At 32.3% G+C, this 18029-nt stretch overlaps 1 protein-coding gene across 1 annotated transcript in view; it reads right to left on the bottom strand.

The window, feature by feature from the left end:
- The window catches only part of LOC148171134 (extracellular serine/threonine protein CG31145), a 76714-nt gene continuing 58685 nt past the window's right edge, over positions 1-18029 (bottom strand). The window contains exons 6-9 of the mRNA XM_088041478.1: positions 14790-15033; positions 12014-12207; positions 11819-11959; positions 1-564 (exon numbers count right to left, since the gene is read on the bottom strand). Coding sequence (XP_087897604.1) covers positions 384-564; positions 11819-11959; positions 12014-12207; positions 14790-15033 — 760 coding nt within the window. The 3' untranslated portion in view covers positions 1-383. The remainder of the gene's footprint in view (positions 565-11818; positions 11960-12013; positions 12208-14789; positions 15034-18029) is intronic.

Here is an 18029-nt window from a genome sequence, read left to right as displayed (position 1 = left end):
TCAGTTCTTATGTAACTTTATTCATCACATTGCAAATACAGTCAGCTTTGGTATATTATCAGTATTTTCAAGAAGACACGTGTGATTGGAAGATTTACACGCGTCTCAGCCTTGAATTACACACTAAGAATAGACAATATTCGATACCCTTATCAAAATATTTATACAATTTACAATAATCTTATGTACATCGTAAAACAACTTCGAATATATTTGGTGTAAAATTGACTAATTTATTTTTGGTAACGAAACAAACTAAAATACGTCAAAACAATAAAATATTTACACATAATTCGCGCTTCCGCAAAGGGATAAGGGACTTGTCACAGCTTTACAAAGATTTATACATATTTTTACAGTATTTTACAGGTATGTCGAGACGACTACGTGTCCTCGTCTCCCGTTTCTTCTGCTTTCGAGAGGCAGTCCCTAATTCCCCGAAGGATGATCTCGACACGACGGTCAAGCGCCGCATAGTGCGGTTCCCACAGGATAGGTGCTATGGGATCTTTGGCTAAACTTTGGCGCATAGCGTCACTTAGTTTGGTCGGCCCGTTGTGGAACCTGAAACAACGGAAACGCATTAATACTATCAAATTACAGTGCATGAACTAATGTTAGTGGAAGCCATTGTAGCCATGAAAACGTCGATTTTGCGAAATTCAGTGAGAGGGAAAAGGGTGAAACCTTTTGACACTTTTATTAATCTTAGCTCGAGCAAATAAAACATATTTAAAAAATTTAAATTCAAAGCTCCACCTTTTCTTTACAACAAAATGGAGAATGTGATTGAAATCCCGTTAAAACACAAAAAAGAACTCATTTATTGGGTCCCATTATCTTAATCAATGTGGTTTTTACAACAAAAAATGCACCCAAGACCGTAACTTCTTGTTCATTGGCCAGAGATGTCCAAAACTGTTGTTTATTGGATACATTTTCAGGCTAATTAAGTAGTGCACAAAAACTAATTAATTCATTAAATGTTATTTATCGAGCAAATTTCAGTATAGAAGTTAGCTGTCTTTCAGTCTCTAATTCAGATTCGGTTGCTATCTCGCTTATTTATAAAGCAATCTTAACTCTAAAAAAACTCTAAAGCACTCATTTTACGCAGAATTTCACGCAGAATCGAATGAGGTAAGATTTGTTAAGCTCGGTCCAGAAATAACTAAGTTATTAGCGATGAAAGTTTCGGATATTGGATTTTGAGTTGAAAAATTTTCAAAGCTCAATATCTCCGAAACTAAAAAAGATTTTGAGAAACGGTTTGCGTCATCGTTTTTCTCGGCTTATTTTACTTTAGAATAAGCCCTCAAAAGTCGAAAATTTGATGGTTAATTTTTTGGGTAAAAAAATTTTCCCACTCAACCGATAAAAAAATTTTTATTTTTCGTTTTTTGATCGCCCTCGTAAACTACTTGCCCCATCGAGCTGAGATTTAGCCAGTCGATAGATCTCGAGCTCCTCTTTTAATCGATTATATTATAATTCAATAATACTAAATGCAGTTTTCGCCCCAAAACTGTAATTCTAATTCGGTCGATATCTCGGTGATTTGTTAAGCTAATTTGAGCTGGATGGGCTCATTTTACGCAGAATTTCACGCAGAATAAAAAAAAGTATTATTATTCTCATTGTTAAAGCAATGAAAATAAAAAATGGTACTACTTCCATCCTATTGATTAAGGGTTCTAAAATAAAAATTTTTAGAACAAATATGGAAGGAGTGCTGAGGAATTTGAAGCATTTTAAAATTATTTTCTTCTCCAGTTCGTATTGTTCACATTGAAGCCACTAAAGTCGCGCTTGGGGAATGTCGTTCGAAACTATCAGACGTTTGTACGTCTAAGAAAAACCGAACTATATTATTAATAGAAAAGGAAATTAAATGTGCAGTAAATTTTCTCTGCCGCTCGTCTCTTCTGTAATTATAAATAATCGCCTTATGCGAATTTAATTGAATTTTTTGTACCCTTTCATATAAATGAGTAGTAATAAGTTAAAATTACGCTTTCGGCACTTAGTCTACGTTAAGAATGCTGCGTATCTAGGAAGTAATTTCACATTACCCAGGGGAGGTTCGCGATGGAAACAACAACGTCGGCGGTAAAGAGGATCTTACCTGCGAGATAAAGTATTAATATTGATGGTCTGTGCATATTACAGTAGCCAATCTGTGCTTCTGAGTAATGCATGTAGCGCCGAGACAGTCGCCCAGCGCTATTATTCCCTCTCTAAGCCTTACGCGCCCTTTTCCTTACCCTTTTTTACGTCGCCACTTTACAAGCACCAGGGAAATGACTGATTAACGTTGAATGGATGCTGAGATTAGCTCCTCGTCGCCCACTAACAGAGATTATGATGATCGAGTACAAGACATTAACTTAATTTCGGTCTTTTGTTGGGAAAAATGACGAAATTATGGTCGGGTTCTTGATTCCGGAGGGTTATTCTGAAATTCGGGACGAGAAGGCGGTTTTTATGGGCTTGTTGTTACATAATTAAATCAAAATTATGCGAGTGGATTTCTCGAAATTTAATTGCGTCGCAAATGATAAAACGCCGTTCAGACTTCATTATTGCGGTTTACAGACAGTAAAGAATGTTATTGTTGCACTCAAAACGAGTAATTTTATTAATTTTGATTGAATGTGGTATTAAAAGGCAAGTTATAATTGTGTTGAAAATTGCATTTTCAGAGTTTTAATTATTAATTACGGGTAATAACCTAAATCAAAGGCTTCCTTAATTTGCAATTACTTGTAGTTTGTTACCGAAAACTTCATCCATAATTGAAATAACAGCCTCATTTATAATTACCGCGTAATCAGTTTTTTAGGAGTAATCAACCGAACTGCACGTATTTACTGTTGAAACGAACAAATCGAAACCAATTTAGTCAACAAAGCCAATTTACGTTATTCCGTAATTATTTTCTAGCTTCGTGAACTTACGATTATTACGCTACTTAACATTCAAAGTGAAAAGCAATCAAGATACCATATATAATGTATTTGAGCTAAATTGATTAAACTAGAATGCATAGATATTAATCGACCTAACATTTAATTAAATTGTGCAATAAATATTTAGGGCGTGGAAATATTACAATAGTTTACAATTTTTTATGCGAACAATGAATCAAAATTTTTTCTCGTTTTTTTTGGCTCTCTCTTTTAATATACTTGATTTATAAATGTCAACTTGAGTTCACTTATAGGTTACGAACTGTTCTTGTGATTGATGATATAAAATGCAAATAAATTGCACAAGAAATAAGAATTTTAGAATTTTTCGTTTGGTGGTAGAATTTAAAAAGCAGATTTTTTTTATTTAATTCTGCAAAGCCAGCAGTTTTAGTGCCACCTCAACGAAATTTGATGACCTCATTTTTTTAGCGGTATTCATTAAGTGTGCCAAATTACATAAATTTAAAACAAGGAGTAAAAATTTTGAGAATTTTTCGTTTGTAGGTCGACTTCAAAAGCCAAAATTTTCTATTTTATTTTGTGAATCCCGCAATTTACGTACATCAATAAAATTTAGTGGGCACATAACTTTAGAGACGTTTATTGAATACACAAAATTATATAATTTAAGAACAAGAAGTAAAAATTTTGAGAATTTTTTATATGTGAGCTAAAACCAAACTCTAAATTTTTTCTATTAAATTCTGCAAATCCGACAATTTATGTGCTAAATCAACGAAATTAGATGAGTTCATCACTTTAAGAGTATTCAATGAGTGTACTAAATTATAAAATTTTACTACAAGAAATAAAAAGTTTGAGAATTTTTCATTTAAACCAAAATTTTCATTTTATTTTGTAAATTCCAGAATTTAAGTACCATATCAATAAAATTTGGTGAGCATATCAGTTTTGAGGCCGTTTATTAAATACACAAAATCATATAACTTTATAACAATAAACAAACATTTTGAGAATGTGTGGATCCAAACTCTAAAAATTTGTAATTAATTAATTCTGCAAATCCTACAATTTTAGTGCTACATCAATAAAATTTGGTAAGCTCATCACTTTAGCGATATTTATTGAGTTACATAATTTTAGAACAAAAGTAAGATTTTGAGAATTTTTTATTTGTAGGTCGAAACCAAAATTGTCTATTTTTTCTGCAAATCCCACAAATTAGGTACCACATTCAATAAAACTTAGTAGTGTTCCTATCACTTTAGGGACGTTTATTAAATTCACAAAAAGTACGTAATTTTAGACTGAGAAATAAAAATTTTGAGAATTTAGAATTTTTCAGTATAATAAATTTGAGTGCTGCAAAAAATTCTTAAAAAAAGCAAATATCTGATTTATTTGTAGGGTAAAAATCCTTTGTAATTTCTATTTATTTTACACAGAAGTTCATGTGGAATCCAAATTTATTTTCAAAATTTTTATAAGACAAAAAATAACGTAATTAGAGCATTTCAGATTTCGTCATCCAATTTATATTTAAACCATGAAAATCTGCTTTATGGTTTGTGCAAAGAAATTAAAAAAATAAGAAACAACAAAACACTCGCATTTCTGCAACTTTATTGCAAAAATGAGTAATTTCCTCTTTCCCTGAAACATTTAACTACAAAAATCCATTAAGAAAAGCAATTATTTTTTAAAAGTAGCAACATATTTCCGTCTTAAATCTAGCAATTTCGCAAGGAAACGCATTGAAAAGTCCCGTTTTTAGCTGCATTTATTTTACCTTTCACCATTACGATAAGGATCCGATTTTTCAAGATGCATTTCTGCGCTCAACGAAAATCCCGTTTGTTAACTTTAAATCCTCTTCATGTCTGAAATCCTTAAAAGCAAAATTTCATTGTATACCAATATAATGATCCTCCCTCAATTCAAACTGTACTATCTGTATTTACTAGCTTCATGTATTATGCATAGTTCTAGCCATAAGTTGGAGTAATCATCATGAAGCAAAAAGTAGGTTTTCAATAAGCAGCGCGCTTCAAAACATGAAACTTCATAAAAAATAAATCAGCAATCATTATGTCGACGGCGTTGACAGTTTAACGATGCGCCCAGTCGATAATGATCAAATATTAAGGCAGCTCTTTCGTAAAAATGGTGGATGCGCCGGGTCACCTCAACGTAAAAATTTTTTATTCAAGAAGTAAAATTGGAAATTACCATTTATAAGTCTTCACTGAACTTTGTTTTGATAGCATCACATAAATCTTGTATCATTTTCAGTTTCCATCAAATCTAGAAAACGCAACAATCTCCCATTTTGGAGGTAATGTCATGCTATGCCACGGTTTGATCAACGGATGGATGAGGTTTATGCAGAAGTGTGTTGGGAGTTCATAAGAAGGCAAGGTGCGTGCAACACGCGATACTGATCTCCATTCATTCGACTGAATCGTGTAACCGCATCCGAAATGAGCAGCAGTTGGGAGATTACTTTTTGCTAGCCGAGTCCACAGCAAGTCTTTCAGTTTGGCTTGGAATAGCCGCTTGGCACGAGATGAGTGGTTGTTGCGCTTTCATACGAGAGGTGGACGAGAAAAAGAAGAAGTTTCGAGAGGGGCGAATGGAAAACAAAAGGGGAAGGATCGATGAACCCGATTTTTTGCCATTCCCCTCATGTGTGCACTTCAAACTAAAATGATTTTGATTCGCAATTCGCAGTTCTTCAGAAATTTGAGAGTTTAAAAACCTGAATAGAAGATTTACAATTTAAGAACTAGAAAAATTCTTACTTAATAACTATTTACAGTTTTTTTTATTGTTATTTCAGACTTTAGGTCCATAGAATCAACAAAACTAAAAAAAAAACTTTTGAATGCTTATAAAAAGAAATTGACAATAATTCAAACCGCAAGGAGAAATTCAAAGTTGCTCAAAATTACTTTTTCAATTGGATCAAAGCACACAATAATAGAACAGAGAACCAAAATTTTTGATTATTTATTTGGATATTTTTATTTTGAGCATTTGTCATGTTAGAATAACAATGATATTTCGAGGAGTTGCTATTCTTAAACTGACATCTGTGCCTAGAAACGAAGGTATTGGACAAAAAAAAGTTTTGTAAATTTTTATTTTTCAGAGCTTGCAAAATTTTACAAAATTTTGAATTTAACGCTTGTGATTATCGTAATTTTAATCCCATATGCATGAAATTTGGGGAGGTTATCATGCCCGACTTATTTTTTAAATTGGACCAAAGCACACAATGATAAGCAAAAGAACAAAATTTTGAAATTTTTTTGATGGCAAGCCAAAATTTCGATTTTTGGTTATATTAAAATTTGTATTTTTTGCTTTTTTAACGGTAGAAGATTGACATTTAGAGGAGTTGTTATTCTTAACTTGTTTTTCATCTGTGCCAAAATACAAAATTATGTGTCAAAAAGAACAAGATTTAAATATTTATTTTTAAGAGTTGCAATTTTTTTAAATATTGGTTCTAATGCTTGTAATTTGCATAATTTTAGAGCCATTTGCCCAAAATTTAAGGAAGTTACTATTTTCGACTTTTTTTTTAATTGGATTAAAGCACACAATGATGATGAGCAAAAGAACAAAATTTTTGAATTGTTGTTTTGAAGCGAGCCAAACTTTGGATTTTTTTATATTAAAACCTGTATTTTTTGCACTTTTAATGTTAGAAGAATGATATTTAAAGAAGCTGTTATTCTTAACTTAGGACTATAATAGTCCTAAAGAATTAAAAAAAAAATCAAAAAATTACAAACTGCGGAAAAAAGATAACAGGAAATTTTCATTTATAAATCTAAACATAAATGTACAAAAAAATAGTAGAAAGACGTTCCCAAGATTTAGAACAGAAACCCAAAATTCAAAAATGGGAAAAAGCATCGGAAGGGCAGATATCGATGAATTTGAAGAACAAGAAGTATGCGAAGGATTCCAATTTCACGAAATCAAGACTTTAGAGACAAAAAATTAAGATAATTCTGTAAAATTGGAATTCTGAAAAATTTACAAAATAGAATTTAAAGAATCGAAAAAATTCAAGACCACAGAAGCTGAGAATTCTAGGAATACAAAAGGAATCATAAGAAGAATATGATTATAATAGAAAAAAATCCAAAACGCAAGAAAAAATTCAAAGTTGCCCAAAATAACCCCGAAAGAATTTGACAAATTTCAAAAAAATAAAAGCCAAAAGAATCCTCAGAATTCAAAAGAATATAAAAATTCATAACTCTAGAGAACCCAAAGAAATCAAACGGAATTTTCTTTCTAAAACCAAAAAATAGAGTGAATTCAGAAAAATCCGGACTGAATTTAACGAAGCTCAAAAGTCGGGGTAACCTGAGAAATCGGAAGCAACTTAAGGAGCCGAAAAAATTTTCAAAAATTTAATGAATTTGATGAATGAAAGAAACACGAAAGATTTAAAAATCTTAAAATTCGAAAAAAATCATTTAAAGAACCTCAAAAGTTTTGAAAATATTGAAAATAAAGATTGAAAAACCTAAAAAAACTCAAGACGACTGAAAGACCTTGAAGGAGCTGAAAAATCAGAACCTTAGGTAGAGTCTTCTGCATATTTGCGCCCGATGACCCTTTCGAGCACTCTGCAAAAATTTAACTACCCCACATCTCTGTATGCCCCCATATTTCCGTTTCGCGTCTGTTGGTCTTTTTATGGGCAGTAAAAATGTCCGACCACCGCTTCGACGTTCCCTTTATCCTTCCAAGTTCTTTCTTCCGAACGCAATTAGCGTAAATGGCTATCGTTACACGCGAATCTCAAACTACGGTTTTCTATTAAGAGCCCGGTTTGGTCGATTCCCAAGAGATAGCTCGGAGCCACTCGCGTTCTTCTCTCGTTATTCGCGTTTCACATAAAATTAACGGCGGTCCTAATTAAAAATCTCGATGGCGAAATGTCGACAGATTTACACATCGAACGTCAATTGCTCTCTTATTTCCCTGTTTGCACCAACAATCGATGAAGAAGCGTGCGGGACTAAATCGAAATTATCAAACCGACGAAATTGAATTCAGACTGACACTTTCATTGGGGCGATTTAAATATAAATAACAGATTTCCTGAGACTTGTAGCGGCGGGGATAATTTGAGACAGCCAGTTTACAGTCACGCTCTTCAAATGTGGGGTTTTCGTGTTTTTAATAAACAAGACGCAAGAGAATTGTATTTCACTAAAGATCTTTCACACAGTTTTGCATTTGAAATATTGCATAAGCGTATCCATGACGAAACGGCATAAATTCCTGTGGGAATAATCTGGAGAATTATAATGGTATTGTTTTACAACGCTAGTAAAATCGCAATCCACGGAATTACAACTTTACGGCTTTAGTTCACTTTCCAAATGCCCTATTTTTATTCTGTTTAGAAATATTAAGCATAACCGAGGCAATAATTCACCGAAAAGTCGACAAAGAAGTGAAAAGACAGACCATTTCCTCGTCGTAGCAGTCATTCATTTTGTAGCAAGTCCGGCATAAAATCAAACTTTCGCCAATTTTTCCTTGAAATCGACTCTTTGACGTGTGCTTATTGAAATTTAAGCAGCTCTTCGATTGTATAATTCAACAGCTAATGGAAAAGAAATGTGGCTATTCCGAGCTCCTGAAAGAAGCAGTTCTTTTTAAGTGACACTTGAAGAACACTTAAAGAACACTATACGATTTTATTGTTCACTGGATTTCCGTCACTGCCGGTAAAAAATAATTAGAAATTAATGACGGGGCGTGGGAGCCGTTTTCATTGTCCCTGCAAGGGCGTGAAACTTTTTTCTACCACCCACCCCCAGATTCGGTCGGAAATTATTCACAAATTACCAAGTCGATGGGCGTAATTCAATATTGCCACATTCTTGGGAGAAAAGTTTAACTTTTCATTAAATTAGAGAAATTAAACAAGTTTTCTCGTTTAATTACGGTGCAATAATATTAATTAATGGAAAGGAAACAAAAAGAATTAAAACTGAATTTCGAGCGGAGAATAAAAGGAATATACTAAAAGGAATTTATTGTCTGAAGCGGGCACTGTCCTTAGGGGTTACATCCCGCACCTTCATTATCTCAAAGCCGCTGTCATGAACGAAATTGATACTACACAATTAAACCACCAGCCATCATCATTTGGGTAAATAATAAATAAGGCTCGTTGTGGCGGATTTGAGCCCAGTGCGACTTCTAACGGAAAAAAAGATTTCTCAATAATCAAAGGGAAAATTTTAAATGAGCCATTCTGACACATATTTTTCAGTTTTCTTAAAATTCCAACAATACACTTTTATTTTTGTTATTCATTGATAAAAAATCGTTGAAATAAGTCAAATTAAAATTGAAAAGTTCTGGGTTTGCCCGGCGCATCCACCATTTCTGCTATTGCGACATCAAAACTATAATCTGATTATTAAATATTCTATCAAGTTTTGTATTAAAAAAAAGTCTGATTTTGAGTGGCCCTCCAAAATAAAATTTCAAAAATTTGGCTTTTCTTTTAATTTAAAAAAAATCAAAAATTTGCCTCGTCCGCAAAAAATTTTCTTTAAATTTGCCTTTTTTGCTATACAATTGTGTACTTTGGTCCAATTAAAAAATCGGTCAACCATAGTAAACTGCCAAAATTTCACGCAAATAGCTTTAAAATTACGCTAATGACAGACTACAAAACCCAATATAAAAAAATACATTTCTCAGTTTTAATAAAAATTTCGTAAACTTGTCTTTTTAGTTCTAAAATTGTATGCCTTGATGATGAACAAGTTAAAAATAATAACTTTCTTAAACGTCATTGTTTTAACGTAAAAAGTGCCAAAAATACAAATTTTAATAAAAAAAAATTTCTAAAATTTGACATTTTTGTTCTAAAATTGTGTACTTTGGGTCAATTGAAAAATAAACCGAGCATAGTAAACTCCCCAAATCTCACGCATATAGCTTTAAAATTTAATCAATGACAGAACCTTAGAAGTAAATTAAAACAAAAAAATGCATTTCTCAAGCTTGTCTTTTAGGTTTTAAAATTTCGTACCTTGGCATAGATGAAGAACAAGTTTAAAATAGTAACTCCTTCAAATGTCATTGTTTTAACGTGAAAAGTGCCAAAAATACAAAATTTAATATAAAAAAGTCCAAATTTTGGCTTGTCGTCCAAAAAAAATTCTAAAATTTGACATTTTTGCGCTATAATTTTGTTCTTTGGTAAAAATTAAAAAATAAGTCAAGTATATTAAACTCCTAAAATTTTACGCTCATAGCTTTAAAATTACTCCAATAAGCAGCCTTAGAACAAAATTTGGCCAAAAAATGCATTTCTCAATAAAAAAAATTCCCAAACTTGTCTTTTTGGTTCTAAAATTTAGTACTTTGGCACAGATCAAGAACGAGTTATAAATAGTAATTCCCTTAAATGTCATTGTATTAACGTAAAAATTGCCAAAAATATAAGTTTTAGTGTAAAAAAATCAAAATTTTGGCTCTTCCTCCAGAAGATTTTTTCTAAAATTTGACATTTTTGCTCTACAATTTTGTACTTTGGTCCAATTAAAAAATAAGTTGAGAATAGTACATTCGCCAAATTTCACGCACATAGCTTTAAAATTACGCCAATGACAAGCCTTAGAACCAAATTATAGAAAAAAAATGCATTTCTCAAAAATAAAATTTTCCAAACTTGGCTTTTTGGTTCTAAAATTTTGTACCTTGGTACAGATGAAAAACAATTTTAAAATAGTAACTTCCCCAAATGTCATTGTTCTAACATTAACAGGTTTAATATTAAATAAATCCAAATTTTGGTTCACTCCCTAAATGAAAATTTCTATAATTGTGTACTTTAGTGCCATTGCAAAACTACAATTATTTCGATTGTAGAAATTAGTGCAAATTAGTGTTAGACTTAACTCCTGGCAAATCAGTTCTTCCCCTCCCCTGCCCCCGTCTAGGATAACACGCGCCGTTGAGCCCTTGCTCGCAAACAGGAAATTGACTTTTATGAAACGGTGTAGTGTTTATTCAGCCCAGGGGCGGCTCCAGACCTTATGCATGTTTTAGTTGGTAGTTTAGCGGTCCCTCTGCTAAACTCACCTCCTCGTCAAGACAATTATTCCAATCCTGAGCTCGTAAATAAATTGCGATACGTCGGCACGGCCATCAAAGCTGCGCTAAAAGCTCCTCGAAACTATTATAAATGGTTTGAGATAAGCGCTCGCATTGAAAAAGATGAAAAGGACGAGATACGAGCGTGGACTGTACAGCACGCGTGCAACTTTTATGCTTTTTTTCTATTTTATGGAAAGCCGACTAAAGGGGTAAAAATTCGATCGCAGGATGGATAAGATCAAAAGGTCAAGTAAGAGAGCTTTAGATCTATCGAGTTAAAGTTCAATTATTTAGGCAAGATGTAATCCGCCGGAAAATTCCGGATGGAAACCTTGTTCCTTGGCTAGGTGCGGACTGGGAATTTATTGAAGGCATGTCAGGAACAGAACGAGATGCACTTTTGGCACACCGCCATAACAAGCCTTTGGAAAGGGATTAACGTTGAAAGATTGAAACAGGTTTTGGCAGGAAAAAATTAATGAAACATTTTTAATTGAGCCGCTCAACTTTCCATGCACGATTTTAATATTGAAATAAATTGTTTGATTTGTTATTAAATACGGGCACGAACAGCGAATATTAAAAACCAATATTATACCGGATCAGAATGTAAAAATAATTTAATAAAGCTTTTAGCACGCTGCATTATAAATTCTATTAATACGTGGAAACCGAAATTCCATGAATTATTTTATTAATAAAATTTTTAGAATATTCCGCCAAAAACTTACGAAATTAGCGTTTGCAGCGTGGCCTCCCTGATCATGCAGCACTGCAAAACTGGTGCAAGAATGGACAGTTCGTCTTGAAAAGGCTTCCCGAAGCCTCGCCCGTGATCGAGATGTAGCGGAAACGTGTCGTTTCCAAAAATCCTGCCAAAACAACCCCTGTTAAACCCTCAACTACTTTAATAAAAACGTACTAACCTGAATGTCTCATAATGATGCCTATCCATATTGCCCATTAGGAAGTCTAAAACCGCCATATCCATAATGTCATAAAGTCTCCTCCCTTGGTCATAGGGCGGAATTTCCCTCACCAACGCGCAATAATTGTCTTCAGTCTCCCATTGGGCTTTCCTGCGTTTATGGTAAGACCTCCGCCACGGATGTCTCCATACCTGAAAGAGGCGAATTACACAGATGATATCGTGAAAAAAATGAGAACAGATTTCATTTAAAGATAGGACGCCATGTAATTTGGTCTACTCAACGTTAAATCCTCTTTTATTCTTATTTATTAGTGTCAACGCGGAATAAACAGCGAGATAATAATTCCGAGAGATTAATACGAGCTTCTTCGGATGATGCCGGGAAATGGGGATTTTTTTTCAGAGGGTAAATTGCGCTTTTCACCAATTTCTACTGGGGAAATAAAAATAAAGCGGGGATTAAAAGAACAATGGATAATCGGATAATACGCTTAGTGCTTACATTTGTACGTGCATTGAGGAGATTTGGACAGTTTTATAAATTTTGATAATCGCGAGATTGCTACATAATCCGCGTTTTATGTAATTGCTAAATTAATTACGATAAAAAAAGGGAAACAATTTTCATCATCATACACCACATAAAAAGTTTATCGATAACTTTATTAGATTATATTGGTATTTTAAAATCTTTTAAAGTACGTTGCAACTAAGTCTCTGAAGTGTTAAAAAAATTCTGAAGACAAAATAAACTTTAGAAATTTTCAGTTTGAAGCTGAGCAAAAATTTTGTAAGGTTTTTATTAAAATTTGTGACTGTGGTCCTTTTAACGTTAGAACAATGAATTTTAGAACAGTTTCATCCTTAACTTATCTTTGAACTGTGCCAAAGTACAAAATTATAGAACAAAAAGACAAGTTTTAAAAATTTTTACTCTAAACAACACGCTAAAATTTTCGAAATTTCATTTGATTTTTCATTTTTAATGCTAATGACATAAAATTTGCTTAGATTGTCATTCCCGATCTATTTTTTACATCTGCAAAAATACATAGTTATAGAGTAAAAGAGACCAATATTAGAAACTTTCATTTCAAGAACGAGCGAAAATTTTCCAACATTTTTTATTAAAATTGGTAATTTTGGTCCTATTAATGCTAAAAGAATGAAATTTAGAGAAGCTACTATTCTTAACTTATTATTCAACTGTACCAAAATACAAAATTATAGAACAAAAAAGAAGAGTTTTGGAAATTTTTATTTTGGACAGAATGCAAAAATTTTCAAAATTTTATATCATTTTTCATTTTAAAGTCTGCCGTTTTTATAATTTTGATGCTAGTGACTTGAAATTTGGGGAAGTTGCCACTCCTGATCTATTTTTCATATGTGCAAAAATACACAGTTATAGAGCAAAGGATACAAATTTTAAAAATTTTAATTTGAAGAATGAGTGTGAATTTTCCAACATTTTTTATTAAAATCTGTAATTTTGGTTCATTTAGCGCTAAAACAATGAAATTTAGAGGAGTTACTATTCTTAACCTATTATTCAACTGTGCCAAAGTACAAAATTATAGAACAAAAAAAAACAAGTTTTAGAAATTTTTATTCTAAATAGAATGCCAAATTTTATTTTATTTTTTATTTTAAAACCTGCCACTTTGTTAATTTTACTGCTATTGACATGAAATTTAGTGAGATTGCTATTTCCGACCTAATTTTCACAGGTGCAAAAATACACAGTTATAGAGCAACAGAGACAAATTGTAAAAAAATTTATATCGAAAAAGACCGTAAATTTTCCAACATTTTTTATTACGCTCTGTAATTTTGGTTCTTTTAACGCTAAAACAATAAAATTTAGGGAAGTTACTATTTTTAACATGTCATTCAACCGTGTCAAAGTACAAAATTATAAAATACAAATGACGAGTTTTGGAAATTTTTATTCTGAACAGAATAAAAATTTTTAAAAATTTCATTTTATTTATTTTTTTTAAACCTGCCAGTTTATTAATTTTACTGCTACTGACATGAAATTTGGGGAGATTGTTATTTCCGATCTGTTTTTCACATCTGCAAAAATACACAGTTATAGACTAAAAGAGACTAATTTTAAAAATTTTCACTTCGAAAACGGGCGAAAATTTTCCAAAATTTTGTATTAAAATTTGTAATTTTAGTTGTTTTAACGATAAAACAATGAAATTTGAAGAAGTAACTATTCTTATCCTATTTTTTGACTGTGCCAAAGTACAAAATTATAGGATAAAAAGAACAAGTTTAAAAATTTTATTCTTGAGCGACTAAAAAAAATTTTTTAATTCATTTGTAGAGCCTGTCAATTTCATAATTTTAATGCGACAGACATAAAATTTACGGTGGTTGTCATTCTGGATACATTTTTCAACTGTCATAAAATTCACAAGTATAGAGCCAAAAAGACTCACTATAAAATTTTATTTTGAGGACAAACCGAAATGTTGCCACATTTTTGATCAAAAGTTGTAATTTTAGTACTTTTAACGCTAGAATAATAAAATTTAGAGAAATTACTATCCTAAACTAGCTTCAACTGGGCCAAAAGACAAATTAAAGCATAAATTAGCACGTATATTTAAACTTTTTCTGCGATGTGTTATGACGCTCAAACTAGACGCACCTGAAATAACTTAATAATGAACAACCTGCGGTAAAACTACTTTTCCACGCGGCTAACAACATAATTAAAAACGCCCCCCCGGAAGATAAAGCGTCCCTGAATTTACCTTCCTGGCGGCGAGTTCGTTGGATGGCAGGAAAGCGGCAAAGCTTCCTTCCAAAGTGTCGGGATTTCCGCAGATGGCGTGGCTAGTATCACAATAATAGCTACATTTGCCGTGAAAGCAGAGGTTATCGGACGGCGACACGAAGAACGTCTTGAGTAAATCGCCTTCGGTTTTGTGGTACAGTTCAGTGGTCATGTTGAGCAAACGACCGGTGACCGGCATGGCTCTTCGGAAGCCCAAAAGTCTGAAAAGAGAAAGATATTAATGGGGGTGCTATCCCTTGTGCCCTCATGCACTTGTTTGTTAATTTTCCACGTATAATTTTTCAATTAACATGTAAATGTGATGGGGGCGCAACTTTCATTCCTTGGAACTCCAAATATCCGGTTATTAATAAATCAAAGGGCGCATTATTCTTTCCATTTTCCAAACCGGTACAAAAAGAATAATACAATACTGTCATATCAAGCCCATCAAACAAACAACATCGACATGTTATCGCCGGTTTTGTCCTGATTCCATGAAAAATAAATCGAGAAACTATAAACTCGAAGTTTGCCTCGTCCGATTTGCTTTTATTTGCACTTTATTAAGAGGATCCAAGTTTTCACGAGCACACTTCCGGTCTAATGACACCATGAATGCGAAACTCGGGAGGTCAAATAAAGAAGTAAATAAGTAATAATGCGGGTCGCGTTACAACCACGTCTCCACCTACTTTAAACAAAACTACAAGTTGCAAGCTTCATTTTAGAGTTTCGAGTGTAACCTAACCGGAATAACTTGACAAAAGGATTCCAAACACGACTTTGCTAAGAGACAAATTGGTCTGGCTGCCAACAACTTCACATGATGGCAAGAAGACAGCTTTTCCTATCAACAAGTTCAACCAATAAAATTTATTTTCTGATTTGGTGCTTTAAGAATTACATTATAGCATCGGTTTTCAATTGTAACTGTCTTGTAAGTTGGTACTACTGTCAATTGCTTGTTAAAACTGTGAGATTCATTCAATAATAAACGTTATTTGATGACAGATGACATTTGAAAGACGTTTCACCAACTTAACCGTTCTAGGAAAATGTCCCTAAATAATATTCTTTGAATTCTTCTTCTCGCAATGTTTCTTTTAAATTCCCTTTTGATTCACGTTCCACTTTCGCTATGTTTATTAAATACAGGTGTCCGGAAAGTGGCGCACCACCTTGAAAGGGGGTAATCGGTTGGTCCCCCATAGTACCAAAAAAATGTTAAAAAAAATTCCTGACTGTTTTCGCAGGAAGACCAAAAGAAAATTAGGAAAATGGCAACATTGCTGAACTGTTCTCCCAATAAGTTAAATTTCCAGTATTCAAAGCCATAGTAACGTTGCTATTGTATTGTTGGCGTTAGTCAAGTCGGTTCATGAAACTATGGTTTCATGTGAACGATGCCACACTGATCGACATTGTTGATTTAAAAATCTTGTTAACAGTTTTCAGGCATTTCTTACAAGAGTTTTCCGATTTTTTTGCACCATGCCTTTGCGCAAAATGTCCTTTAGGTAACAAATTCATTTGAACGTAAAATTATTGCACAGAAATCGTTATTTTGGCATTAAACTTTTAGTCTTCAATCCATCATATCTCGAAAAATTGAAGACATGGATTTTTTCAACATTTTTCTGTTGATCTATGGCATTGTCCGATGATACAGTATCACGGTGGTGCGCCACTTTCCGGACACCCTGTATATTTATTGTTAGATTCCTAACTCGTTAAAATCCCTGAGGTGACTCTCTTTCGATTTGATTTGTCTGTCTGACTTTGTTGGACTTTTTCTTGAGTTTAATTTAATTCTATTTTGAGTTCCTTCGACTATCTCTTGAGACTTTTTCGATTCTTCTTCGACTCCTTTTCAACTATTTTTCGACTCTGTTAGTTTGCTTATCTTTCGGTTCCCTTCAGATTCTTTTTCCTTTATCTTTGTTCTACTTTTCTCATTTCTTTCTTCTACTTCTCTTGTTTTTTTCATTTGCAGAATTTTCAGTTTATACGTTTTAAGAATATAAATAATAAATATAAATATAAAATAATAAACAAAATAACTTAAGAAGCTAAAGACCAAAATTCTTCCTCATATCCTTTCGATTCTTTAAAATGTTATTGAAATTCTTCAAATTATTTACTTTAGTTTTTGGTTAATTTTACTCATTCTTCGGATTCTTCATATCATGTAAATCCTTTCTGAACTTTTCAAACTTCCTTTTGGACATCCTTTACTCTTTTAGGCCCTCTTTTAATTAGTTTCATTCATTAAGCAGATCTCTTTAGCACATTTTTGAATTCTCTTCGGCTTGCATTCGATCCTTTTTGAACTTCTTTCAGATCCTCTCAGATTCATTTTATGTCCTTCAGACCCTCAATATCTTTCAATGTTTGATATTCTTTAGATTTTTTCTTAAATTTTTTCTGCTTTATATTTTAATCTTGATCAAAATTTCTTTCAGTTTCCTCTAAAAGGTTTAGATTTTAGAATTTTCTTGTCTTTAAATTCCTCATATTTTCTATTTTCTTTACGTTCTAAAATTACGTTACTTCTTTACTTTATGCAACGTTTAATACATTTTAAGTTTTTTATTGGTATTCAGCTGTTCCAGTTCTTTGAATTACTCCTATATTTTTAGCGCCTTTCTTCTTAAGTTGTTTAAATCTTATTTTTAAAATTTCTAGAAACTTGAGTATCCAAACTAAAGCGTATTTTCCCCTTATATTCCCTCGATTTTTTAAAATCGTCAAATTCTTTAGTTTTTAATTTTTCTTTAATTCTTCAGTTTCGTATTTTTGATGCTATAGACATGAAATTTCGGAAGGTTATTCAACTTATTTTTCAATTAGACCAAAGTACACAATTATTATAGAGCAGAAAAGCCACATTTTGAAGTTTTCTTTTTGAGAGCGAACCAAAATTTAGTTTTTTTTTATTATAATCTGTAATTTTGGTACTTTTAATATTAGAAAAATGAAGTTTCGGAAAAATACTATTTTTAACTAATTCTTTAACTGTGCTAAAGTTTTGGAAATTTTTATTCTTGAAAAAATTCGAAATTTTCAAAATTTTAATTATAAAGGCTGCCATTTTCATAATTTTAATGGTATAAACACGAAATTTGGGGAGGTTGCCACGTCCGAATTATTTTTATAAAGCAAAAAAAAAGCAAAAATATTTATTTTTTATCAAAATCTGTAATTTTGAAAATCT

Source organism: Gnatocerus cornutus, chromosome 7 (genome assembly GCF_029298725.1).
Source record: "Gnatocerus cornutus isolate USDA-ARS CGAHR chromosome 7, icGnaCorn1.1, whole genome shotgun sequence".
Lineage (NCBI taxonomy): Eukaryota > Metazoa > Arthropoda > Insecta > Coleoptera > Tenebrionidae > Gnatocerus > Gnatocerus cornutus.
Note: the sequence above shows the minus strand (reverse complement) of the source record. Positions and strands in the feature narration are given on the sequence as shown.